The 24,491-nt window shown below is 49.3% G+C and overlaps 9 protein-coding genes across 9 annotated transcripts; 8 read left to right on the top strand and 1 right to left on the bottom strand.

Annotated features, from left to right (window-relative positions):
- Nucleotides 1-879: 879 nt before the first annotated feature.
- Aud_001183 (basic helix-loop-helix domain-containing protein) lies at nucleotides 880-2,282 on the top strand (the record flags this gene model as incomplete). Its single annotated transcript, XM_043286683.1, has 2 exons — nucleotides 880-943; nucleotides 1,003-2,282. The coding sequence occupies 2 exons, from the start codon at nucleotides 880-882 to the stop codon at nucleotides 2,280-2,282; spliced, it is 1,344 nt and encodes a 447-aa protein (XP_043142618.1).
- A 764-nt stretch (nucleotides 2,283-3,046) lies between these two features.
- Aud_001184 (uncharacterized protein) lies at nucleotides 3,047-4,067 on the top strand (the record flags this gene model as incomplete). The annotated part of the gene is made up of 5 exons (XM_043286684.1): nucleotides 3,047-3,306; nucleotides 3,396-3,480; nucleotides 3,531-3,695; nucleotides 3,749-3,853; nucleotides 3,912-4,067. The coding sequence occupies 5 exons, from the start codon at nucleotides 3,047-3,049 to the stop codon at nucleotides 4,065-4,067; spliced, it is 771 nt and encodes a 256-aa protein (XP_043142619.1).
- Nucleotides 4,068-4,837: 770 nt separating this feature from the next.
- Nucleotides 4,838-7,224, top strand: acuM (gluconeogenesis transcription factor RDS2; the record flags this gene model as incomplete). Its single annotated transcript, XM_043286685.1, has 5 exons — nucleotides 4,838-4,945; nucleotides 5,100-5,412; nucleotides 5,846-6,115; nucleotides 6,171-7,116; nucleotides 7,173-7,224. 5 exons carry the CDS (start codon nucleotides 4,838-4,840, stop codon nucleotides 7,222-7,224), a joined length of 1,689 nt encoding a protein of 562 aa, XP_043142620.1.
- A 3,355-nt stretch (nucleotides 7,225-10,579) lies between these two features.
- Nucleotides 10,580-11,425, top strand: Aud_001186 (uncharacterized protein; the record flags this gene model as incomplete). The annotated part of the gene is made up of 3 exons (XM_043286686.1): nucleotides 10,580-10,657; nucleotides 10,709-10,990; nucleotides 11,039-11,425. The coding sequence occupies 3 exons, from the start codon at nucleotides 10,580-10,582 to the stop codon at nucleotides 11,423-11,425; spliced, it is 747 nt and encodes a 248-aa protein (XP_043142621.1).
- A 408-nt stretch (nucleotides 11,426-11,833) lies between these two features.
- Aud_001187 (WD40 repeat domain-containing protein) lies at nucleotides 11,834-15,183 on the bottom strand (the record flags this gene model as incomplete). Its single annotated transcript, XM_043286687.1, has 4 exons — nucleotides 11,834-13,364; nucleotides 13,429-14,247; nucleotides 14,307-14,578; nucleotides 14,644-15,183. The coding sequence occupies 4 exons, from the start codon at nucleotides 15,181-15,183 to the stop codon at nucleotides 11,834-11,836; spliced, it is 3,162 nt and encodes a 1,053-aa protein (XP_043142622.1).
- A 1,439-nt stretch (nucleotides 15,184-16,622) lies between these two features.
- Nucleotides 16,623-17,471, top strand: rrg9 (mitochondrial ribosome assembly protein RRG9; the record flags this gene model as incomplete). The annotated part of the gene is made up of 1 exon (XM_043286688.1): nucleotides 16,623-17,471. One exon carries the CDS (start codon nucleotides 16,623-16,625, stop codon nucleotides 17,469-17,471), a length of 849 nt encoding a protein of 282 aa, XP_043142623.1.
- Nucleotides 17,472-18,083: 612 nt separating this feature from the next.
- Aud_001189 (putative intracellular protein transport protein (Sat1)) lies at nucleotides 18,084-20,697 on the top strand (the record flags this gene model as incomplete). Its single annotated transcript, XM_043286689.1, has 3 exons — nucleotides 18,084-18,621; nucleotides 18,684-19,757; nucleotides 19,811-20,697. The coding sequence occupies 3 exons, from the start codon at nucleotides 18,084-18,086 to the stop codon at nucleotides 20,695-20,697; spliced, it is 2,499 nt and encodes an 832-aa protein (XP_043142624.1).
- An 850-nt stretch (nucleotides 20,698-21,547) lies between these two features.
- Aud_001190 (Mob1/phocein family protein) lies at nucleotides 21,548-22,596 on the top strand (the record flags this gene model as incomplete). Its single annotated transcript, XM_043286690.1, has 4 exons — nucleotides 21,548-21,929; nucleotides 22,007-22,100; nucleotides 22,163-22,296; nucleotides 22,355-22,596. The coding sequence occupies 4 exons, from the start codon at nucleotides 21,548-21,550 to the stop codon at nucleotides 22,594-22,596; spliced, it is 852 nt and encodes a 283-aa protein (XP_043142625.1).
- Nucleotides 22,597-23,070: 474 nt separating this feature from the next.
- Nucleotides 23,071-24,063, top strand: Aud_001191 (F1F0 ATP synthase subunit 5; the record flags this gene model as incomplete). The annotated part of the gene is made up of 4 exons (XM_043286691.1): nucleotides 23,071-23,235; nucleotides 23,423-23,737; nucleotides 23,802-23,891; nucleotides 23,950-24,063. The coding sequence occupies 4 exons, from the start codon at nucleotides 23,071-23,073 to the stop codon at nucleotides 24,061-24,063; spliced, it is 684 nt and encodes a 227-aa protein (XP_043142626.1).
- Between the last annotated feature and the right edge of the window lie 428 nt (nucleotides 24,064-24,491).

A 24,491-nucleotide genomic window follows, 5' to 3' on the forward strand; every position in this document is an offset into this window, starting at 1 on the left:
CAGAAACGTAAGAACTAAGACTAGGCGATGCAATGGCCGACGACGATCATCCGTAAGTACGGCGTAGCAGGAACACAAAGCTGAGGTCTCCCAAGCCTTAGTCTTGGAACATTAGAATTCAAATGATCAAAGAGATCTAAAATCAGCCACTACCAAACTTTCCCATAATTTGCGAGTGAGTTTGGGAGAAGCAGCTCAAAAACCAGTTCCATGACAGTTTGGAAGCCATCGCTGCTCTTTCTGCTCTGGGAAATTGTTCCGAGGATATCCATGACAGTAAATTACTAAGGTACAACAACCTACACACGAAAATCCCCAGAAGAGAGGCGTAATTTTGGTAATATGGTTACGTCACGCGACCTCTGGAGCGCACGAATTTTTGCATGTGATCGACTCGAAAAGACCGACAGCCTTCTCCGCCAAACTATGTACCTGTCTGAGACTGTCTCCAGATTCCCATCGTCATATTTCTGCATCTTCCTCTTTTTGCACATGAATTCGAATGCGGGGAACGATCTTGTCGTGTTATTGATCATCTGTATGATACCCGTTGTTATCAGTTTTTAAACGTACTGTGTACCCCGCGATCAAGTCTCGTTCCTACCTTTTGATCATATTTCGTACAATATCTGAACAGACAACACTCGGTCTTTCTTTGGCGCAGTATCTAGCCACTCTTGCTGCTTCGAAAACTCTGGGACCCTCTAAACCGCAGGCTACCGTATTGGCTGTATCTAGTTTGCGATCCGAGATCACGGCCATTCGAGGCATGCGCATCTTGTCTCTCTCTCAGGCCTGCTTGAGATCACCAAGTCAGCAATCATTTTCGACGCTTTTATCACGACAATCCTCCAATCCGTCGCTCCTTTACACATTATAATGACTATGAAAGATCCCAACTCCCGTTCTGGGCAGAATGACGCTCAACTCGGACCCTTTGGATGTATGTGATTCGAGAGGAATCATTCTATTGCCATTTGTCTAACTGATTTTGCGTCTTAGATTCGTTTTTATCGCCTATGGACACCCCATACGAACCTGCACCCGCGCCACCTCCGGGTCCTGCGCTTCTTGATGACAATGAATCAAACATGCTGGATAATTTCTTCACTACGATGAACTCGAGTCATTTCACAGATGATTTTTGGCTGCGCAACCAGCCCAATAAAATCCTCGATCCGGTCAATTTCGAGTGGTCCACTGAACTGCCGCCTACGTTTGAAGGCTCCACTACTTCGCTTGGACAACCATCACTTTCCCATCGAGGAATAGATAAATCTGGCATGGTACCAAATAATCAGGGCGCGAACTCGGACATATTCGCCGCAGCTTCCATGCTCTATCAGAACGGGATGGCTGGGTCCGACATCAACCCGGGGTTCGGACAGCAGCAATTCTCATCCATGCCAGATCTCAATTTCAACCATTCTGTTTCAAACGGTCACGGTAAGACTCGGCAGTCCAACAACCACATATCTTCCAAACAGCCAAGCGCTACCCATACGCGTCTGCCTGTTGGCTTTCATACCTCGGAGATGCTATTTGACGTACGGGAACCGATTTCTGCCGAACAGCAAGCATCAGCAAAGGTACGCCCACTCCATTGGGGCTCTGATGTTAGCTTTATGGACCAAGGTTACATCGCGCCTCCTGATCAACCGAATGAAGAAGAGCGGACAAAGGAATTGCTCGGGAATTTGGAGTGCCTTGAACCTCAAAGCAGCGCTGCGAATACTCGAGCTCCTAGCCCGGAGCGGACAACTGGTGGTTACAACTCTCATTGGGGTGATTCCGGCGGGCCAGTTCCGCTCAACAGCCTACAACGAGAATACAATAACGCCCTAGATGACTATTCGCAGCCAAAGAAAAGACAAAGGACTTCGATCAAGCAAGAAGACGATGAACACTCTGACGCAGATAGCACGAGACCAAGATCAAGACGGTCGAAGAGCTCAGCTAGTGGCAAACCAAGGCGAACATCAACTGACACAATCCGAAAACCCAAGCTGCAGCAAGGAGGAAAAGCTGCCCGCGAGAATCTCTCAGAGGAACAGAAGAGGAACAATCACATTTTGTCAGAGCAAAAGCGCAGGAATCTCATTCGGCAAGGCTTTGACGATTTGTGTACACTTGTGCCTGGGCTGAAGGGCGGAGGCTTTAGCAAAAGCGCAATGCTCACCCAGGCTGCTGACTGGCTCGAGGATATTTTACGAGGGAACGAAATGCTCAAGGCACAACTAGCAGAACTGAAGACGATGAACGGCTTAGTGATGCCGCGATGATCACCGAAGGCAGTTACGCGATGACGATATCTTTTCATTTCTAATCCCTGCAAGACATGGTCTTTATTTTTGACTTGCTCTATATTGAAGCGTTTTAGCGATTTGAGAGTGTGCACCATTGCCAGAGGAAAACGCAGGCGTTCCCTTCCAGCGGATCTGGAATCAGGTACCAGCATCATTTGCACTTGCTGCCACAATAATGTTGTTTCTTCTAATTTATATTCCTGGTATATAGCATTATACCCTTGAAATATCTCGATATCGTATGAAATACTACCAGACTCAGGCCAATGTGTATACATTGATCAACGATATGTCGAGAGTGCGCTGAGGACGCACCGATTGTTTATGCTGATAGCTCAGAGATATAGAACAGACGATCTCCGCAGTGAGAGTGTTTGGGTGCAACAACATATCTTCATACCTGTTGCGATATTGTAAAAAATAGCCATTGAGGAATACACCATGAGCCATTCTCCTTCAGAGGATATTCTCGTGCTATGGAATAGATACTATGTAGGAGAGGTACTCCATAGATAGGTCTGGCGATTATTGTTTCCAGACCGTTGATTGTGCCCCCGCACACTGGCTCAACAATGGTTAGTCCTCAGCTGATTAAGCATGTGACAGTACCATAGCGCGTTGTTGGCGGCCAACCAAGAGCCCTCCTTGGCAGACATGAAATAACAAACTCTCTCTGTATCCCATCATCCACGATTTAAAATATTCCGGAGTTTAAATTGAGGAGCTGAGAAAACAGCGCAATGCCACCAACGGGAAAGCGTTCCAGAGAAAGCGACGCGCATGACGATGCAGCGCGCAACAAGCGTTTCGCGTACCTGAAGCCCCAAGTCCGGCAGGTTTCCGAGCGGACTATCAAGTCGAAATGGACAACGCTCCCTGAGCCCGTTCAAGACAAGATTCGTGATATGTTTCGAGCGGTTGAACGACCGGTTATCATGCGGCAGCAGAATGAGCGAAAACGCATCGAAGCGCAGGCGGCTGTGCAGGCAGTTGTTAGGAAGTATGTTGATTGCTGAGCACTGAATCTGTCCTGTGATCATGAATTGCAAGACGTATGGTGATTATTGACTGACATATTCAATTTTCAAGTCTCGGAAAGCGACTTCCGCGAATGCCGTTTCCTCCTGTCACCAAGGAATCGGTGTTTGACTATGAAGCGGCGTTGGATGAGCATGTATGTCATTTCTCGTGGAATTGTGTGTGCCATACTGATGTTGAGTCCAGGTATCTCTTGAATCTAGCTTAGCAACTATGACCGATAGTATTGATCTCTTGAAGGCAGAAATTGAAAGGGAAGAGGCTTTATTGACCAAAGAAACAAAACAACTGCAAGAGATGGAGAAAAACGCGAATCGAGCCGAAGCAGAAAGGAAACGGCAGATGAAGAATGTGAGTCTCCTGAAACGCTCCGGTCATAGATTATGTCGCTCATCCTTTTGAAGGAGCATCCGGCACTACGGCAGCTCGATGATATCCCCAAGACTCAGGGCCAAGCGGCTCATTTTACAATTCTGGAAGCAAAAGACTCACAATCACGTTTTGACGAGGTATGGACCAAATATGTTTTTTTCAAATGACTGACATTTTTCTGACGTCCATCTCTAGCTGGACAACGATCCGGAAATCTCAGGCTTGTTGAATCAATTGAACGGGCATCTGAAATCGATGCAGAACAACGTCGCCCCTCTCACTGGCCTGAAGGACGCGCTCACCCGGTCGGAAGCAGCCCTCAGTCTGTTCTCAGCACCTGGTGCACCCTGACTGAAGCAGCCTATATTACCACAGCCAAATTGACTGAGTCTCTTACCGTCAAACTGGCCTTGAGCGCTTAAAGGAAGCAATTCCACAGACTGACTTCAAGCCTAAATTCGTGGCAAACCCAATCGAACAGGTGTTACTGATGCTTCAAGACACCTCAGAACGTCCTGTCTACTTGTCCACGTCACAAGGATCATGCCCGATCTTCGCATGCAATCTGCAGTTGTGCAACAGCAGCTTTGGCGCATGAGCGGAAACGGAAGAATCAGGCCTCACCTGATCAGAGAGGGCCCAAATGCGAGTAGCTGACCATAGCAGGGTTTAGATCCGATAAAGTACAATTGAAGGTACTACTTTGTACCTAGATGCTTTCGTCGCCTAACACAGCGCCAAATGGGGTGTAGCTACCTCGGCACATCATGTCAAATTTCAACGATATTCAGTGGTTGCATGAAAATGTCCATCCACAGCCTTAGTCTACCGAGCAGATGGGAGCATTCTCAATACAGACTACGGGATAGATGTTGTTGGTTATAGTTGGTTTGCCTTTGGATTCCTATGATACCCCATGTTTCTCAATAGCCGAACAGAGCATTTGGCCTGCCAAAGTCCAAAGTGTTTTTGTCACTTTCGAAATATGTACAAATGATAATTATTAGTATGTACCAAGTTTGTGTAACACAACGTGATTCAGACCGAGGCAGCCTGTAGCACATGGCCCTGCAGCTTCCGTTTGCTGATGGCTGATAATAATAGGTAGATGGACTGCAATAATGGCTCATGCCCGAGGCACCACATCCCGAAAGCAGGAACGGTTCCGCCGCGGTGGTTTCCCCAAGTGCGGAGGAGCCCGGGAAAAAAGACGGGCAGCCCGCCCGGCCGTCAGTAGTCATCTCGGCGGGGAAATCTGAGCAATAAGGCGATCACAATTGCTCGTCGTCCTCGCACCCCTCAGCTCGCAGCTAGGCACCTGCTATCTGCTTCTGCAAATGCGTCTGATTTATCTTCCTCTAACGTGATCTTCGATGTCTGCAGGTCGCCATCGGACTTGCTCCTTCGTGTTCCTACCACCAACAGCGACATCAGCGAGCCGAACTTTGCGCAACCGCTTTGCGCCCGGCCAGATCAAAGCGATCGATGACGGAGAACGGCGCCGCGCAGACGGGCACAGCCCCGGATGAACAGCCGCGTAATGGTACAATGGAGAATGTCAAATTGAATATGGCGGAAGGCGACTCGTCCAGAATGGAGTCGGGCTCAAAGAATACTGCCTCACCACCGGTGAAAGCTGACAATAGCGGCGCGGGGACTCACTCCAGCCCCAAAAAGCGTCGCAAAGTTAATCATGGTAAGAAACTGTCCTGGTTATGCATCTTGCAAGGATTCTGGCAGCGGCCGCTCCCCGCGTTCGCATCTTAGACCACGTTGCTGACCACCGTGCCAACACTTCTGCAGCATGCGTCTACTGTCGACGATCGGTAAGCCCACATCTTACCTGCTGACCCCGTACATTCATGATCCACTACGCTCTCCGGCGTCGCGACTCTCAATCGTCACTATAAAGTCTACTTTCCGAGAATTCATTTGCTAACGGCAGGGTACTTCCTTATGTGGCACAGCATATGACTTGCGATTCGGTACGACCTTCCTGATCCATTTCCTTCAGCTTGCCTCCGTGAAATGTATCGCAGGCTTCTATTTTGCGAAAGGTTTTTAGCTGACTTTTTACGTGGGTTAAAAAAAGGAGCGGCCGTGCACGCGGTGTATAAAGCGCAACATAGGTCACTTGTGTCATGACGAACCCAGGGAGCCTTCAAAGCGGGCGCGGAGCGAACACGAGCATTCAACTGCTGAAGAGGAGGGTCATTCGAACAATGAGTTTTCAAATGTTCAAAGCATGCCTCGAAACGTTGATGTTCAAGATTCTGCCGGCCAGCAAATCCTTGCCGATGGAACTATCGCCCTTCCCCCTTCCTCTGTCAGTGCTGTGCAGCATAACAACATCCCCTCCTCCTCTGCGCAAACCAGCATAGGCCCCAACTCCCAACAGCGTAAGTCCTAAGGCGAATGCCTGTATTTTCTGACAGGTGCTAATGATAGAATCAGTGCTGGGCTACAACGACTGGCTCGGAGGACAAAGCCAATTCCAAGATATGCACACTTTCCACCCATCGTACATGTTCAATGCCCCAGAAGTCACAAACGAATACAACCTCCTGGGAGACTTTCTCAGCAGCAGCCTTCTAGATGACGGGGGAATCTTCCCAAATGATAATTTACAAGGGATGTACTCCGATCCAACGTTGATCAATTCAATGGCCAATCTGGATAATACGGCCTTACTGCAGCAAGTTCAGCCCCCTCAGCCAACGCAGAGTCAACCGCCTCAGAACGATTCCGTCCAAGGTCCAAGCTCCACGGTGGTGAACGATAAGGCTAGAGAGACTTATTACATGACTGCGGCGGACCCTTCAGGTTCAGACCCGCCTGAAGAGCGGATGAACAAGCTTCTCAAAGCGAAATACGATGCGGGTCTTCTGAAACCTTTTAACTATGTGAAAGGCTACGCTCGCTTGAACCAATACATGGAAAAGAACATGAAGCAGTCATCTCGCCAGAAGATTCTGCGTCAGTTGGACAAATTCCGACCTAAATTCAGGGAGAGAATGCAAAGCCTGACCGATATCGAACTCATTCTCGTGGAGATGTGGTTCGAACGAAGTCTGATGGAATATGACCGTGTCTTTGCCAGTATGGCGATTCCCGCCTGCTGCTGGAGGCGAACGGGGGAGATCTTCCGCGGAAACAAGGAGATGGCAGAACTTATTGGCGTGCCAATAGAGAGTCTGCGAGATGGCAAGCTGGCAATCCACGAGATCATTGTTGAGGATCAGCTCGTGAGCTACTGGGAGAAATTTGGCGCTATTGCGTTCGACAACACTCAAAAGGCGATGCTCACAAGCTGCACACTGAAGAATCCAAATTCGAATAATCCTGGGAATGGGATTCAGTGTTGCTTCTCTTTCACAATTCGGAGGGACAATCATAATATGTGAGTGCTCACGAACATCCGTTGCATGCCTGAGAATTTGCTAACAGTACACCTAGTCCTTCGCTCATAATTGGCAACTTTCTACCGTCACAACGAAGAAGCAAATAATTGTTATCTGAAATTGAAAATTGGTCTATCTACGGGCGTATTTAGGAGAATCAGGCTTTGTTATTCGAACTATTCCGGTACATAGTTCTCGCGGTCGTCCTTTTTCTCATTCTCTTCATTTATGGCTCTGGGGCCCGTCCATATGAGTGCTACTAGAGAACGTTGTTTGATATCCTTTCTGTGACGCTTGCACGGTTATCAGAAAAAAAAAAAAAAGTTGTTACATATCCTCCAAAGCTTTCGAAGAACGAATTGTCTTAATTGCGTGTCGGAGTGGTTATGTATCCTATGCTCTCATGTCTATGTGTCTTGACCTTTGACTATGGGCTAGTCCAGTCAGGTGAACGCCAGTTTGCCATGAAATTGATAATATCACCCAGCAGCTGCAGTTTTCTAGATTTCTACTCAGTATATACCGCCAGTTTCTCAGTAGAAGCGCTGCTCTCATCATCCAAGTAGCACAGCCAAGGTTCCAACAGTCCAACCACAGTAGCAACCGTTGTGGTATGGGAACAATGACATCCAAGGATCTTGAAGAACGATCACTCAATATCCTAGGTAAGTCCACGGTATAATCTGCCATGCTCTCCATCCATGATCTCTAATTATTCGTCGTCCATCAGCGCTCGCTACGCAAATACAAACTTGGCTCTCCAATGCAAGACCCTCTGAACAATCCCTGATGCCGGATACTTCGGTTGAACTCCTTGACAACTATTTCGGCGATATGCCCTTTTTCACAACGGCACCTTCATCAACCTTACGGCGTCGGTTGGATACTGAAGGAACGAAGCTATGGAATACATGCACGCAACTAATGGCAACTTGCGCTTCTGCCGACAGTTCCGCGCTGAGGCTACTGAGTAAAGGTTTGACAACTTCACAGCTTGCTTCAGCTGCAGCAGTTCTGACCATTGCAGTGAAAGCTCTTGCTTTTGCAATGCTGGATTGTGCCACGTCTACCCACAGTCAAGGTATGAGTCCACCTACGTGAATAGGTGACCGTTTCTGAAGCCTTTTCCCTAGGAAACGGCCGAAGCTTTGAGCTTGCTTTAAGAGCAGCGCGTACTTGTATGGGTGAGTCTCATCTATCCCTTGCAAAGTTTCAGCTCTGATGATGGTATTGGATGCAGATCAAGGACTTTTGTATCTGAGCGAAAAGATCATTGGTGTAGCGGCTACTCGCTTAAATGATATGTCTAGAAACCAGAGTAACCACTACAGAGCTAAAATCGAAGCCTACATGACGGAATACTACATGCTGCGGGTCTACTTGGTAATGAGCACTTCACGCATGATGTTCGCAGTAGCTGACTTTAATGACATAGTCCTGGCTGCAAGGTAGATCCGATATTGCAGAGCATTTATTCTCCAAGGTCCCGCAAGCGAGCCGAGGCGGACATCAAGAGACTGTTATGGATATTTGCTATCAAGTTGGGGCACAGGCAATCTCACGTCGGCAGCTTGATGTGGCAGCTCGATGGCTTGAAAGAGCTTTGAGCTCAAGCGAGCTTCTTCAGGATGAAAACCAACAAGTCAATTCGGACCTGAAGGATAAAAGGCTCCGGATTTTGACTGCTCTCGGTGAGTTGCCATGAGGCAATGGTACTTTTGAGTGAGCTGATGGCTTGCAGCCTGGGTCAGTATTCGGCTCGACACGGCAGACGCAAAGCGTGATCTTCACAGAGCAGTGGTGTGCTTGAAAAGTGTAAGACGAAGAAAAATGTATCATATCGCTGTTGACAGTTTGCAGCAATATGATGATGCATTTGAAGCTCATGTTCTTCAACTCGAGATTCTCAGTAACGAGAATATTTCCGACTACGATGAATATGCTGAAAGTAAGAAGACAGCCATGTCCTGCATGTCTCCCACACTCATCCAGTCTTTCAGTCCTTCGACGCGCCATTGCTGCTTTGAAGCTAAACGACGCTGATCTAAAGACGTACGTTTCTTTTCCTAATTTGGCATACTCATCGTCTAAAGGAGAAACAGTATCCTATACTTCATCCATAAGCTCAAGGAATCCAGGTAGGGTCCCACGTACTGTTCTCTAGCATACTGGTATTGACAAGGAAGACCCCAGTTTTTCCTAGAAAGGATCAAGCAGCTGTTGTGTGACAAGCTTACTGTTTCCGACAAAAGAGGTTGGACAGGGCGCGTCTTCATCAGCCTTGTTTGGGCATTGACCGAATATTATCCCTGTGCCCTCGATTGCATCGCTGTATTGAAAGATGTGACTCAAAGTCTGGTTGATTTTGGACGACAGCCTCTCAACGAAGAGGAGACCAACGTTTGCTTGATTGTGAATCCATGTAGAACTTGTATACGCCTGCAATTGCTGACTGTGGACGCAGCTGTTCTGGAAGCACATTGATGCAACGATGTCTATGGGAGACATGTCACACGCAGAGCGATGCTGTGAATTCCTGCTCGAACAGCCTCTATTCCAAATATCCTCGGACAGTAGAGGCAAAATTCTAAGGTATGCATTCTTGTGGCCCGGGAGCGTCCTCTGCAGAGAGAATACTCAACATGGTCCTGACAGGAAGCTGATCTCCTGCTCCCGAGACGATCCAAGCAAACTTAAGGCGCATAAAGCCATTGTTAGACACCTCGAAGAATGCAAAGCCTCAGCATCTACGTTGTACATGCTGTATGGGGTGGCTTCATGGGATGATGACTATACTCTTGGTATGTCTGCGTAGTGTTATATACTATCAAATATCTAACCGAACTCCAGGGCAAACATGTCTAAGTGCGTTGAGCGAGTTAGGGCAAGAGGGAAAGATATATCTCTCTTCATGTGCTGCAGAGGCTCGTCGCTCGGGGAATACCCGATTTACGATTGAGTGTCTTCAGAGGCTTATAGCAGGCATGGACAACGATTCGTCTGGGGAAGTACCCGCCTCAACACTGTTCCAGTATGTGTTACCCTGTTTTTGGCGAATGTTACTGAGCTAATTCGTTGCATGATCTTGCTTTCTCAACTCTTGGAGTCAGAGGACCGCGACAATGCGTCTTCAATAGCCCATCTAATATCAACATTTGAGGAAGGTGAGCTTCAGCGCAATACAAAGGAAGCTCGAATACTAAGCCGAATTAGCTTTGAAACATGCCAACAGCGAAGGGAGATTGCCACTCTACTCAGCCAGTGAACTAGATTTTTTTGCGACGAAGAGCTACAACGTAGCCCTTGACATACGTAGAAGTTGCCTTTCGGAGCCTGTCCTACACCTCTTAGACATATCCCTCAAGGTAACCTCGCCACGGAGAACGATGCTATATTCCCCTAACACCGGCACAGTTCACAGAGCTATACCATAAAAAGACCGGATTCAAAGACCGAGCCTTCATGTATCTCCTTAGTGAGTACGTCAAATCCAACAAATTGATAGCCGAGGCCCGTGGTCGTGCTCCCTCATCAGCGAAGGTCGTTATTTCGAGCCATTTATTTGCGATACAGCGGACTGACAATGCCTAGGCCTACGAGCAAATCCGCCAATCCGTCCAGCGCTTCGAAACACATATTAAAACTCAACTTGATACATGCAACACCGTACCCGAACGGGAGGCATGGATGCATAAGCACCGCTTCCTGATCGCCCTGGACTTCGAGGCAGCCATCAATCTCAAACAATGGAACGAAATCCCGGACATAATCGAGAGAGCCAACAAGATCCTTGACGACCACCTCTGTTCGGTATTCCTAGACTGCATCCTCCGCACTGGGGCGCCAGCTCCGGACACCGCACAGGTTGTCAAGGTGAAGCGACCTCGTCCGGCGTCAGTAGTAAATCTAACAAAGGCACAGGATATAATCTGCATCTTCCACTTCTCGCCCTCCCCATCCTTCAGTGCTGGGGCCTTCCACCAGAAACTCCCTCAGTATCTACGGTGCTTGTTTCAAATAGCCGTAGAGGCAAAAGTCTACTCGTTGGCAGAGTCAGTCCTTCAGCAAGCTATCGTCCTAGCTCGTGATAGCTCAGCAGACGCAGACGTGGTGTTTATATACCCAAGCGATGAGCTCAAATGGCTGGCAACAATGGCTTTTAATAGAGCGGTCGATTTGTATCTTGCCTCAGCTGATGAGGTCTGTCGAAAATGGGGAGAGATTGCGTTTACGCTGGCTGGTTTCGTAAAGGATGATGGGGGTGCGCTGTTGAGAATGTTGCGGCAAAACTATGCCAAACTTATGTGAGTTACGGGTTGAGGTTAACTCGCTTATATATTACGCTACGGGGAACTTCACAATTTGATTATATACTTAGGCTTCGAAGAGGTTCACAGAAAGACCGGACCACAGAGGCCAGTTAGGAAATTCTTCGTTGTAAATTGCTTCCAGTGTCTGTCTGGTTGACCACATATCCATAAATAAGATGCAAAAGATTGTGATAAATCCAACCTCAAACTCCATCGAGCTTTGCCCGTAGCTAACGGCAAGACCGAAAAATGAATCACAGCATTGTGCAATGGGCAGAAAGGGTGATATGCCATGTCGAACAAAACTATGCGATGGACCCAGAATAGGAGTGCTGGCGAAGGTGAAAGAAATAAAGAGGACGAATAGATGCATGAGAAATGCAAGACACTGGAACCAACTAATCCGCTATTCGCTGGAATTTTCACCATTATCATTAGAACGTACAATTCTCGAGCGCTGATAAGCGCCGTTTTGGCGCAAACTAGGAGCCGAGTGCATTCGATGTGGACTTTGTAGGGAATTTTGCTTTCTGTCATTTTCCTTTCCGCTGCTGTCCGTCTCGATCTCGACATTTCCACAAGTTTTAGGCCGAGCAGCCAGGACTCGAAGTGTTAGGTCCAGTTCTCGTTCCAATTCTTTATGGGAGTGGAGAGGCTCTGTGGAGGTGTGCAGCTTTTTCCTGTAAGCCTTCAATGTGCGGCAAACCTGCTCCGTAGATGAATTTAGACTTCCAGATTCGCTCTTTGACAAGATTCTCCCACGGGAGCGGAAGTCCAGTGATATGCGACGAGCATGATTGTTTGTGTTGCTGAGCTTTTTACCAGGTGTTGACCTTCTGGCTGGGGATGGTGACTTGCGCAACTTCTGAAGGCGAGAGTGCGAAGGGGGAGAGCGACGGTCAGACCTTGAGAAAGGAGAAGGCGTAGCCGGTGCCGATTTTTCATTCTTCAAGGAAGAAGGTGTGAGTGAGATTTTGGAAATTTTGCGAGCCAGGGACTGTGAGGAGTCCCGCACAGGAGTTGGGGTCCCTGTGATGTTGTCCTGCCGCTGGAATCCAGCAAGCTCGTGTTTGGATAAAATCTTGCGCAGAGGCGGCTTGGAGACCGTCAGATTTTTTGACATACTGTCAATTTCTTCCTCGGATAGATTGTTTTGGGTATAATCCTGAGATTGCTGCGGTTGCACCAGTAAATCCCATATCATGACGACACCGTCAATACCAGCGCTAACAAGTGTTCGACTAGACGGTTTCCCGGTGCATTCAGAATCTCTGGTCAACAAGCATACATCGCTCACGCCTTCGGCGTGGCCGAACTCGGCTGTAAGAAGCGCTTCGCGTTCCATATCGTACACGCGAATTGATTTGTCCGTGCTTGCGACTCCGATAAGCAACGAGGGACTTTTTCCTGGAAGGTGGGAAGCCATGCTCAGAGCAGTCATGACCACGGTGTCGCTTGAATCTGAATCGGTGGTTCGAAAAGAGCGAATGTGCTTCCCTGAGTCGAGATCATACTGTTGTATACAACGATCGACAGTGGATATGATCAGAATATTTGGATCTTCTGTAGATAGAGTCATGGAAACCGGAGATGCCTTAAGAATAACGGCCCTGGATGCCAGATATGCAACAGCTGTTTCTCCGCCGGTTTCTCGAGTCATGCGTTCCCGAATGAAAACTGTGCGATCTGAGGAGCACGAGAGAAGCTTCTCGCCATTCTTGACGAAAAGTAACTGATTCACTGACCCGACGTGATCATCCATGGTCTGCACAAGTTCCAGGCTTTCTTCAGTGCTACGGAAAAGCTGAACCATGCGATCTCGACCAGAGCTGGCAATGAGACAGGACTCGGAGTCTAAGTGAAGAGCCACATCTGTGATCTCTGCCTCGTGAGCCCGAATCTGATTGACACATTTCCATGACTGTCCCGAAAGGACCCTAAGCTCAAGGTCAATATCTCGCTCCCTATGCTGTCTGTTTCAATGGCAGGAGTGTTGAATACCTCAAAACACCCATTTTATCTCCCGACACGAACAACTTCAAATCTCGAGTCGCCCTCAAGATTTTCAACTCGTTTGTTTGATTTTCATCACTGCCCAGAGGCTGGTCTACCGTGACTGTCCTAGAGTCCTTACACCTGCCCTTTGTATCCCAAAAATTCACGGTCCCGTTGGACGACCACGTGAAAAAGTTTGCTTGGAGTTCGTTGAGGTCTGGTAACGGAAAAATGCCGAGGACCGCATCTCTATGAGCGGTAATCGCAAGTGGTCTCTCGCAATCATTACTTATTGGCTCTACCGGGTGGATCTGGATTTCTTTGCTGGAATTGACGGTCACTAGATGTGATCCAAGGGATCCCATACAAGTAATCGCAGGCCCCTTAGCCTTTTTACTCGCTGAGATTCGACCAGACGGCTCTGGCGAAATTGGGCTCGTCGGCCGGAGTGACTCCAATGAGAACCTCTGCATCCTCTTTTCCCGACCACCGACCCAGAGGTAACCATGATCCGGATCAATTGTCAAAGAGGAGATGCCGAACCCCACGTACTTGATCAGGGATAGTCTTGGAGATACCTCACTGTCGTCCAGGAGGCAGAGAGCACCGTCTTCGGTTCCTACTACAGCTTCACTGTCTGATATGCCTGCAACACAGGTGAATACGCAAGTCCCAAAAGGCCCGAGGAGACAGTTTCGTCCCGAAAGCGCTTTCGGGGCCAGGCCGGGGGAACTGATGGCCGGATCCGCATTCAGGCGGGACTTTGATGGCGATACAGGTCTTGCTTCCGGGAGGCGCCATACCTTCACATGTCGAACGCCAACGCTGCCACCTTAGTTAGTCTTGCTGCCGGTAACGAGCAGGGATTGAGCCCAACAACATACGTGACAAGACTGTGTCCCGTCCAGCCCATGTGGCGAACAATGTTGATGCACTTATTGGTCGAATGTAGCTTGGCCGATCCGGACTTCAGACTTACAGTCCAAACGAAGAGAAAACCGTCATTCACCTCTCCGAGGGTGGCGAGGTACTGGGAGTTAGGGCTGAAGGAGAGGCTGCGAACGCCGACGGTGTGCTCGGTCAGAATCGACAGGGGAACCTCCGGGGACGCGTCTTTCGCCGTAGAGAATATCAAGACTCGGGGGGTATATCCAGTCTGATTTCAGATTAGCGGACTAGCCACTCTCTTCACATGTGCAGAGAAAACGAAACGTTACCCACCTCTCCTACAGCAAGAAATCTTCCATTTGGGCTGATTGACACACTGGTAACCGCCTTTATCCTTTCCCTCGATGACCAGGATCGCGGGCTGTTAGTCTCGGCCAGATCACTGGACGGAGATCCATTGTGGGTGTTGCTGTGCGCATTTGCTCTGATGTTGGATATCGATTTTGCTCTCGTATCGGGCGTCGATGGAGGCGTGGATTGGTTGTAGAAAGACGTAACGGGATTGATGCTGCTCGCGGAGGGCCGTGCTTTGAAAAAGCGCTGGTTTACATTGTTTTCATCATCCAGCTCTGCAAGGATGGCCGCCGAACCGGCGCATAGCGCAAACGATCTGCTTTGATCGTGGCTTGAGAAGCCATTCGGGTCTGTCGCGGTCGTGCCGATAACCGTCCGGAGGGAAAGGGTAGATTGGTGCAAGGAGGTCTTGTTAGGGGACCGGGGAGCTCTCAGACCAGGCGAATTGGAAGGTGTGATGCGTAGGGAAGAACCCGGGCCAGCATTCTTGCTTTTGACTGTCAATGAACCACTCGCCATCCCATTTAAATCCGAATTCAGATTGCGAATATTCACGTTCCCTCTAGAGTGCTAGAAAGCCCGTTTGCATTTGCCGTGACGCTGGGATCGCCGTTCAAAGCTACCGTCAACGGAATCATCCAGCAGGTATTATCAGCCGCGCTCATAAGCGAATTCCGTAACGATCGAGTAAAGCGATAGTTTGCGGACGGTCAATTTGGGTTAGAATGGGATACAGCAAAAGAGCGTCTCGCGATCACCACAGTTTTGAGTTCAGCTGAACGAAGAGTGGAGTGGTGGGAAAGAATGAACGAGAGTGATCGGAAGGTCGAGAAAGAGCATGGGCCCAGAGAATGGAAAGGAAAAAAAAAAAATATCACAATGCGTATTCAAAGGAGTGACATAGCCAAAGAGCGAAATATGAGAAGAAAAAGAAAAGGTTTTAGTGATAGGGATAAAGCAGGAGTAAATACACCCGTCTACTGAGTGCACACACACTGTCAAGGAGGGGAGCTCCAGCTCGAGTTAGCAGCAGCACATTCCAGTGATCCCTCTCAGCAGAGAATGGATGGGCGAATGGGAATGTGGGTATGAGACAGTGACAAGCAGTTTCCCAAGCCCTGGCCTTGGAAGACTGACGTCTCATATTCTCATTGAACTTTCAGTTCTGAAGCTGGTTCCGTCGGGCATCTTAGTTTGTATTCTAATCCTGAAAGTAGACTAGGTTGGTTCTAAAGCTCTACAGATTTGTAGATTGGCGCGGGAACCATCAAGGTAGCTGCGGTGATCTACACTAAACTAATCTGAGCCGTGGAAATGAGCTCTCTCCTTGCTTGAACTTTCATTGTCAATGAGAGTTGATGGAGACTCTGGTCAAGGGTTGAAAGGGATTACAGAATTATCGGAATATATGTACATCTAGAGATTGTTAATCGCATACGTTACTCACTGGCATAAAATTCAATTTCCAGGGACCCCGGGACTTTCAAAGCGAATGATAATGTTGCCATCAAGACAAGGTTAGCATAAGGCTCACCTGAGGCTTCCAGGGTTCCAAGCCTTAGGTGTCTACTGCCCTGAACCCTGCCCTATGCGTTTGACAGTAATCGAAGCATCGAGCTGCACACAAGCATAGTTAATAATTAGAGCATATATACAAGAATTCTTCTAGCAGTTATCATCATGTTTACTTCTACTTTCCAAATGTTCTAGTGCTGGCCTGCATCAGACTTTTATCGTCTATTCTATTCTGTGGAGGCATACACTCGCTGAACAGTCACATGATATTGTTATTGCCTCAGGCCACAATAGCATTTGTTCTAGGCCGTTTCGAGAAGCAACGCTGAATTTCAATCAATCAAAGTATTCCTTACTGCTCCATCCCAACAACAATCTTTTCTTGCCAGGTTTAATTGATATCTGCCTATTTTTCTTGAAATAGTTTGAAACAAGTCCTTGCTATGGCAAACAGTATATGTGTCGCGTCCTCAAGACTCAGTCTTCCTACCCTATTGCGAAATGTCTTTCGCTCTGAGTTCGCCGCCGATCTTGGACCTCGTTCTGAGTACAAAAGTCTCTTCGCCTTGCAACGACCACCCTTGGCCTATCGCCGGATCAGAGGGGCTCGACAGTTCAGCTCGCTGACCCTGGCCGACCATATACCTACTTCATCCAAACAACCATATACGCCTGCGAGCGCTGCAAATGGTAGCAGTGTGCCACAGCGGGACGAACCAGCCAAGTCTGGCGCTGGCGAAATAACAGCATCAGGCGATCCGTGTGAGGTTGTCGGCTCTTCCCCTCGCGCCGATTTTGCGAAAAATAAGAAAGGGTCTGCCTCAGAAGAAACGGTCGGACCAAAGCCAGCTGCAAACGAGCCCTCTGATAAGAAACGCTCACAAGCACTTCGAACATCCAGTCTTTCTGTCCTCTCCAAGTCGAAGAAAAAGAATGAGCCGTGGCAAAACCAAAAGGAAGCTCTGAAGAAGAAATTCAAGGAGGGCTGGAACCCGCCGAAGAAGCTATCGCCCGACGCGCTGGAGGGGATTCGTCACCTCCACGCTGTTGCACCGGATCGATTCACCACTCCTGTGCTAGCTGAGCAGTTTCAGGTTTCTCCGGAAGCAATCAGACGGATCTTGAAGAGCAAATGGCGGCCTTCGCCTGAACAAATGGAAAAAAGACGGGAGCGGTGGGAAAGAAGACACGATCGCATTTGGAGTCAGATGGCTGAGCTGGGTCTCAGGCCTCCAAAGCGCCGCGCAGATAAATTCTCGGACGCCAACGTGTTGTATGATAAGCCTCTTTGAGGAGCTATGTCTACCGTGTCCACAGCGTTCTAGAAGCTTGAAACTGCATTTCGTCGATCTCTATGTATTATAGTGTACCATATATCCTAATAATAGAAGCATCATGCATTATTAAATTCTCCTGGCTTCCGTGATTGTTATTAGTCGCACGAGCCCAAAGTTTCTCCGGCTCCAGGAATTGCGAAGATGAATAGTAAAATCGATCGAGGATTCTTCAATTGTCATTGAGAGGCACGAGACAATACGCTTCTACGCGCAGCTCTTCAATAATGTTTAGAGCGCTCTGTAGGACTAGATACAAACACCATGGTAGGTGAGCGGTAGCGCCGCGAAGGCCGAGGCGTCTTCCCTGTCAATGGAACCATGTACGCTATTGACCAACCGCCTCCCGATCAGAGCGCATCCGGTTCTTAATCTGTCCTCTAACCATACAACCATATAAAATGGCCTGCTTTGTTTAGCATATGACAGCATATCGATGCTGGCGTATGCATGAGACTACCTCCGCTAATTCCAAAACAGTGGTAGCTGGTACCCGCTGTCAGTCCCCCGACTCCTATATCCCTCCACCTCTTCCTCCGCCGCCCACATGGTGACGCTGCGACCCTCGCCATGCAATCGGACATACAGGTCTTTGTGAAGTGGAAAGACCAGACTATATTTGCAGGGGAAGATGTGGAATGTATAATCACCTTCAAGAACGTGGCAGAGACAGACGTGGAGACAAACAATGGAGGGCAAGCTTCCCATCAACGAAAGCACTCTCGCGCTGGCAATGCGCAGGCATCTAACTCCGAGTCCTACTTCGCCTTGAAAGCTCCTCAAAATTCATTGTTTAGTCCTCACCGCCGCTCCTTTCCCGTTGCGCCCAGGAAGAGCCCCTCGCATCGAATATCCTCGTCGTTGAGCTCCCCGTTGATCGGCTCGCACAGCTTCCCTCCTCCTACCCCGCGAAATAACCAAAGCCCCGGGCACGAGCACAAGCGCTCCGTGTCTATACTGTCAATCGAAAGTGAAGGAACTGGGGATAAAACCCCGAGGTCGTCGTTCCAGTTTAATCGTTCCAGGCCGGGGAAGGGTCATGGTCGTTCTGCGAGCTTGCAAGTCGTACCTAGAAGGTATGAGGGGTATGAAGATAGCTTTGCAAAAGGTGAGGCTCGCGCTACTGCCCTGACTTGACGATCAATGATACTCATGTATTCCGCTACTTAGCTGGGCGAAATACCGTCCGTGGGATTTCCTCCGAGGCTGGCACCAACCAATTCCCGGGTAATCTGAGGCCAGACGTGGATGGGCCCAGCAGAGTCAATCGCTCCGGATCCAACGGGCAGAGACCCATTCAGCCTTTAGGATCCCCTCGTATACCTGGAAGCAACCCTCAACTGCCGACTATGGATTTCAAATTCCCACCTGCTCCCACATCCGATCCTAACAATCGCCCGGCCCTTTCTCCTGCGGCAACGTCTAGTGATGAGAATACCGGCTCCGTGTCGACAGGACGATCAAATGGGAAAGAAAGTCCAGCAATGCCTCCACCTGGCCACCTACCCCAGCTTACACGAATAATCTCTACATCCAGCCTGAGTGGAAGTCATAGAAGCAGCGGCGAGTTCTACTCCGCCAGCGACAACTCCTCAGAGACTCTTCAATCCGAATACACGAATTACTCTGCAAATACACAACGGCCGAGTGGTCCTCGTCACGCACGTCATTTTTCGAGTGTGGATACGGGACCGAGACTACCCAACGGCCAAACTCTCCTCATGGGCTATGCCCAAGTCAGCGCATCCTTTACCGTTGATGGCTCGTTAATCAATCAAGCAGCGTTTGAAGAAGTCAAACGAAAAGGGGTCGTTGGCAGTCAAGGAAATGCACCTGGTATGCTAAATGGTGGATCCGCATCAATCAGCGGCAAAAGCCGTAAAAGTGGTGGGTTCTGGGGTGCTTTCAAGTGGAATGCGATAGAGGAGTCCATAAGCGGTCTTCTATCCAACAATGAACTCGATGGTCTTCGTGATATGCGTGGCGTTACTTCGTCACGATCGATACCTTTGTTATCCACTCCGCAGTCTCTTCTTTTTGTGGATCTGCGACTGGCACGAGGAGAAGAACAGTCGTATTCTTTCTCCTTCACTCTTCCCAAGGGACTTCCTGCGAGCCATAAGGGCAAAGCTATCAAGATATCATATAATCTAGTCATAGGTACTCAAAGGCCCAGTGGGTCTAACGAACCTCAGCGCGTGAATCGCATCACTATCCCCTTCCGTGTCTTCAGCGGAGTGAACAGTAAGTCCTATCGGTCGTCCTCCTTACCTGACACCTGTCACTAATTTTCTTAGGTCAAGGAGAGATCCTTGGTCATAACCTGATGAGCCCTTATGTACTTCTTCGAGACGAAGCCAGGGTCCAGAAAATAGGCTCTACCCCCCCGCCAGTGCCTAAGAGTAAGAGCATTAGCGGGCATGTATGGACTTCAGCACCAGAATTTCTTTCCTACGTAGACGAACTCCTCGAGCAACAATCTCGCAAAACTCTACTGCAACCACCAGATCTTGTCAACGCAAGACGCTCCTCAAGCTATGAACCGTTGGCCGGTCCGCTTTCCTGCAAAGACGCAATTGACTTGGCCATCCTTCGAAGCAATCAAGCAATAAGCACGGCGCGCAGCCCCAACCGATTTGAAATTGCCCGCAATGGGCGCCGCATCGCTGTGGTGGTACTCAACCGGCCGGCACACCGATTGGGGGAAACAATCACCGCCACGGTGAATTTCACGGATGTCGCACTTCCATGCTACGCTCTGCGGGCCACACTGGAGTCGTTTGAGAAGGTCGCAGCCTCACTGGCAGTTCGGTCAAACGCTAGCATCCACCGGGCCACACGACGAGTGCATGCATCCTTCTTCGAGACTACGCTTTATTCCACACGAGTTGTTTTCAGTCCTGCAGTTCCCGTTTCCGCAACGCCGACTATCATCACCACTGGAGTCAACCATGAATGGGAGTTACGGTTTGAGTTTGTGACTACCAGCTTACACCAGGAGCTGGGTTCAGGGCTCTCCGGTGCTAGGCTGCTTGAAGTGGTTTCCGAGGACGACCGCGGGCAGGTTATGTCAGGCCTGGAGAATCTCGGTTGTGAGTCCTTTGAGATCGCAATCCCCGTCACGGTATACGGAGAGACTGTTCGGGAGAGACTCCCGGAAGAGAACGAGGGTTATTCTATCTAGAGGTATATGTCCTTCTTCATGAGCGTTTGATCATACCCCATTGCGCTTCGAACGAATCGGATTAATTCGCCCATGGTCTTCTCGTGAGACTCGTGTAGAGCAGCGCTCACCAACATGATACAATCTCATAAATCCTTTAACCCTCAAACGTAGACAAATTAGTATCTGATCAACTGCACCTACTAGATAATCGAGTACATCACACTTCAGAGCAGAGAAAGTGAAATCTTTGGATGAAAGTGGTCACTGGGGCAACCAATGGGGCCTTCCGTCTCGCTCCCTTGAGGCATCCATGGATCCCGACCGTCAGACTGCTCCGCTTGTGGGATCCGATCGGATTTCCTGCTTGTGGCCAGCTGAAGGCCAGGTCCAGGTCTACTCGTCATATCGTCAACTTTAAAGCTTGCCTGTTGATCATCGTGTTTCCTGCAGCTAATCTGTTTGTTTGCTTTTTTTTCCCCTTCATCGTCCGCATCGGAGATATTAGCCTTCCCCTTGTGCCTGAGTGTCTTCTGAAACGCGACATTATTTTCTCGCGTTTTGCCCCTCCTCTCAGCCGACCGTCCAGAATCTCCCAAGTATTGGCTTTCGTCGTTCTTCCGGTTAGTGAGATCGAGGTTCCAGAGATCAGAAACACCCAATACGGCTCGATAGCTGACCCCTCTGGCATTGGAATGTAGGCGCATTTCGCACTCAGCAACGCATCCGCAGATCAGTCACATTTTTAAGACTCCCATACCTCCGAAACGGGAAAAATCAAAAGAAACGCCGTTGTCCTCTTATAGCGAATACCTCCAAGGAGGCATTGAGGTCACAGAGCGGAGACAGGATGGCTTCACTTATCACCACCATGTTCGTGCCCTTTAGACCCTTTATTCCCTCTGCTTCTACTTCTTCCTCATCTACTTCTCCGTCTGCCCCGCCATCACACCAACTCTCCGCCCTCACCCCGTCAATCTCATGCAGCACCATCCATACTTTCCGTGGTCCGCTTTCGGAGCCACCTTCTTACCTGTCTCCTGCTGTTCGCGCGCTCAAGCAGAATCTGTGTGGACTGACACCTCCCAGCAATGCGCGAACCAGGGCGCCGTTTAAGCCACGGTCTGCTGCCAAGGGCACGAGCAGTTATCAGCTGAGGCAGTTTGCAGAGGCGACTTTGGGGAGCGGGAGTTTGAGGAAGGCTGTGAAGCTCCCCGAGGGCGAGGATCTGAATGAGTGGCTTGCAGTCAACGGTGAGTCTACTGGAGAGGTTGTTCCGGTGCCCTGAGCGTGACTTAGGAATAGCTAATTGGGTGGATTTTCGCATTAGTGGTCGACTTTTACAACCAGATCAACCTCCTCTACGGCGCAATCACGGAGTTCTGCTCCCCGCAGTCATGTCCGGAGATGAAAGCCACCGATGAGTAGGTCCTCTGACTTCAGTAACCAACGGGAAGCTTGCAGCTGACCAAGGTTGATGCGACAGGTTCGAGTATCTCTGGCAAGACTCGGAGAATTTCAAGCGACCGACTAAGATGTCCGCCCCAGAGTACATCGAACATCTGATGAGCTGGGTCCAGAGTAATATCGACAACGAACAGATGTTCCCAAGCAGGCTTGGTATGACACCATTTTGGACTTCAAGAACAATGATGGGGCAGGCTGACGAGTATAACAGGAGTCCCTTTCCCCAAAGCATTCTCAAGTTTGATTCGCCAGATCTTCAAGCGACTTTATCGCGTGTATGCGCACATCTACTGCCATCACTACCCCGTGGTTGTCCACTTGGGACTCGAGCCCCATCTCAATACCAGTTTCAAACACTATGTTCTATTCGTTGATGAACATCGGCTGGCGACCGGCAAGGATTATTGGGGTCCACTTGGAGATCTCGTCGACAGCATGTTGCGGAGTGACTGATTTCTATTCTCGGAATGCGATTGATGATTGATGACTGGGTCGGAATACTCCTCGGTCGGAGGCAGGTCGAGGAAATATTGGCGTTAGGGTGTTTGCATTTCTTTCAGATCAATTTCCTAGAGTGGCAGAGACATTTCTGTCCTTGATACATCTTTTAGTGAGAGAGATTCTTCAATGTAAGAGTATACATTAGTATTGAAGGAAACCAATTCTGTCAACACGTGCTTTGCACTTGTCTTCAAGTTCACTCATTTCATGCTGTAGGAGAGATGGCTGTCACTAAGAGAACCCGAAATTCTCGGCGTGTGCGGAAACTCACGTGACCGGAACCGGGAGAAGTTGGACGTCGTTTCAACTTCGCGAGAGACTCTCCGGCAGCAGACCAACGGCCATTGCACCCCTCTAAACGACGTTCCCACGTCCTATATCCGCCCACTCTCCCTCCTCTCGAGGTCTTCTCACATCACCGCCACGATGAACACCGCTCGTGTCGCCCGTCTTGGCCTGCGTGCCACCCAGCAGTTCTCCGTCCCTCGCTCTGCCGCTCTCAACGGCTTGAGGACTTATGCTACCCCGGCTCAGAACGTCAAGCCCCCCGTGGCTCTCTTCGGCGTTGATGGAACCTATGCCACTGCTCTGGTACGACTTGTATTTATATCTGGATACCCCTTCGATGCTCTGCGGATTGGGTCACAGTCTGCATTTTTTTCCGCTCCGTTGACCCGACCCCCCCCTTCTCTCCGCCTGCATATCGCATCAAAATCCATATCGTTCATCCAGGAATCACTGAAGGGCATTGAATATGAACTAACAGCTAAATTAATAGTACACTGCCTCTGCCAAGTCCTCCACTCTCGACCAGACCTCCAAGGCTCTCTCCAGCCTCGGTCAGACCTTCAAGGCCGACCGCAAGCTGACCGGCCTCATCGCTGCCCCCACCCTCTCCGCCAGCGACAAGCAGCAGATTATCCAGGAGCTCCAGAAAATCGCCGGTAGCGACAAGGGCGACATCATCAAGAACTTCCTGGAGACTCTGGCTGAGAACAACCGTCTCGGCCTCCTTGAGGGCATCTGCGAGAAGTTCGAGACCCTGATGGGTGCTCACCGTGGTGAGATGGAGGTTACCATCACCAGTGCCCAGGTGCGTTTTGGCTATTGCCTTATGATACCACCGGACTTGTCGCTCACACTACCCTCCTTTGCAGGAACTCGACAACAAGACCATCAACCGCCTTGAGAAGGCCGTTTCCAAGAACGAGCTCAGCCAGGGCAAGAAGCTCAAGATCGTTACTAAGGTACGCCTATCACTTTCTCCCGTCACTCATGACCGCCTGGCTAATGTCTGTGTAACAGGTCAACCCCGACATCGTCGGTGGCCTCGTCCTGGAGATCGGCGACCGCACCATCGACCTCAGCGTCTCGTCCAAGATCGCCAAGCTCAACAAGGCCCTTACCGATGTTCTGTAGATTATAAAATAGGCTAGAATTTGATTTTCCCTTTGCCATGTATCGTACAGTCCCATAGTCGTGCGTCGTCCGCGCGGCTTCCAGGAGACAATCCTCGAGTTCTGGAAAGCAATGAGTGGACAGGATGAGAGTTCGTTTCCACTTTGATATTTACATTTCATCTTTTGTTCTATCTTATAGTGTGCGAGCATGAGGGGAAGGGTGTGGTGTGGATGAGGTAGTGAGAATATGTAGATATCTATGCTATGCCTCATATCTTGGTAGATGACCGTTGAGTGGCCATTCTCAAGGGTCGATATATCCGATAGTATATCTAAATAAGGAATATGGTCTGTATCAAACCGCCCCGTTATCCATGCCCTGGTATGTAACCCGGCGGGTTCTTTGCCGAAAAGCGAGCAGTTCTCTAATAAGAAACAAATATAGGA

Source organism: Aspergillus udagawae (assembly GCF_001078395.1).
Source record: "Aspergillus udagawae IFM 46973 DNA, scaffold_1, whole genome shotgun sequence".
Lineage (NCBI taxonomy): Eukaryota > Fungi > Ascomycota > Eurotiomycetes > Eurotiales > Aspergillaceae > Aspergillus > Aspergillus udagawae.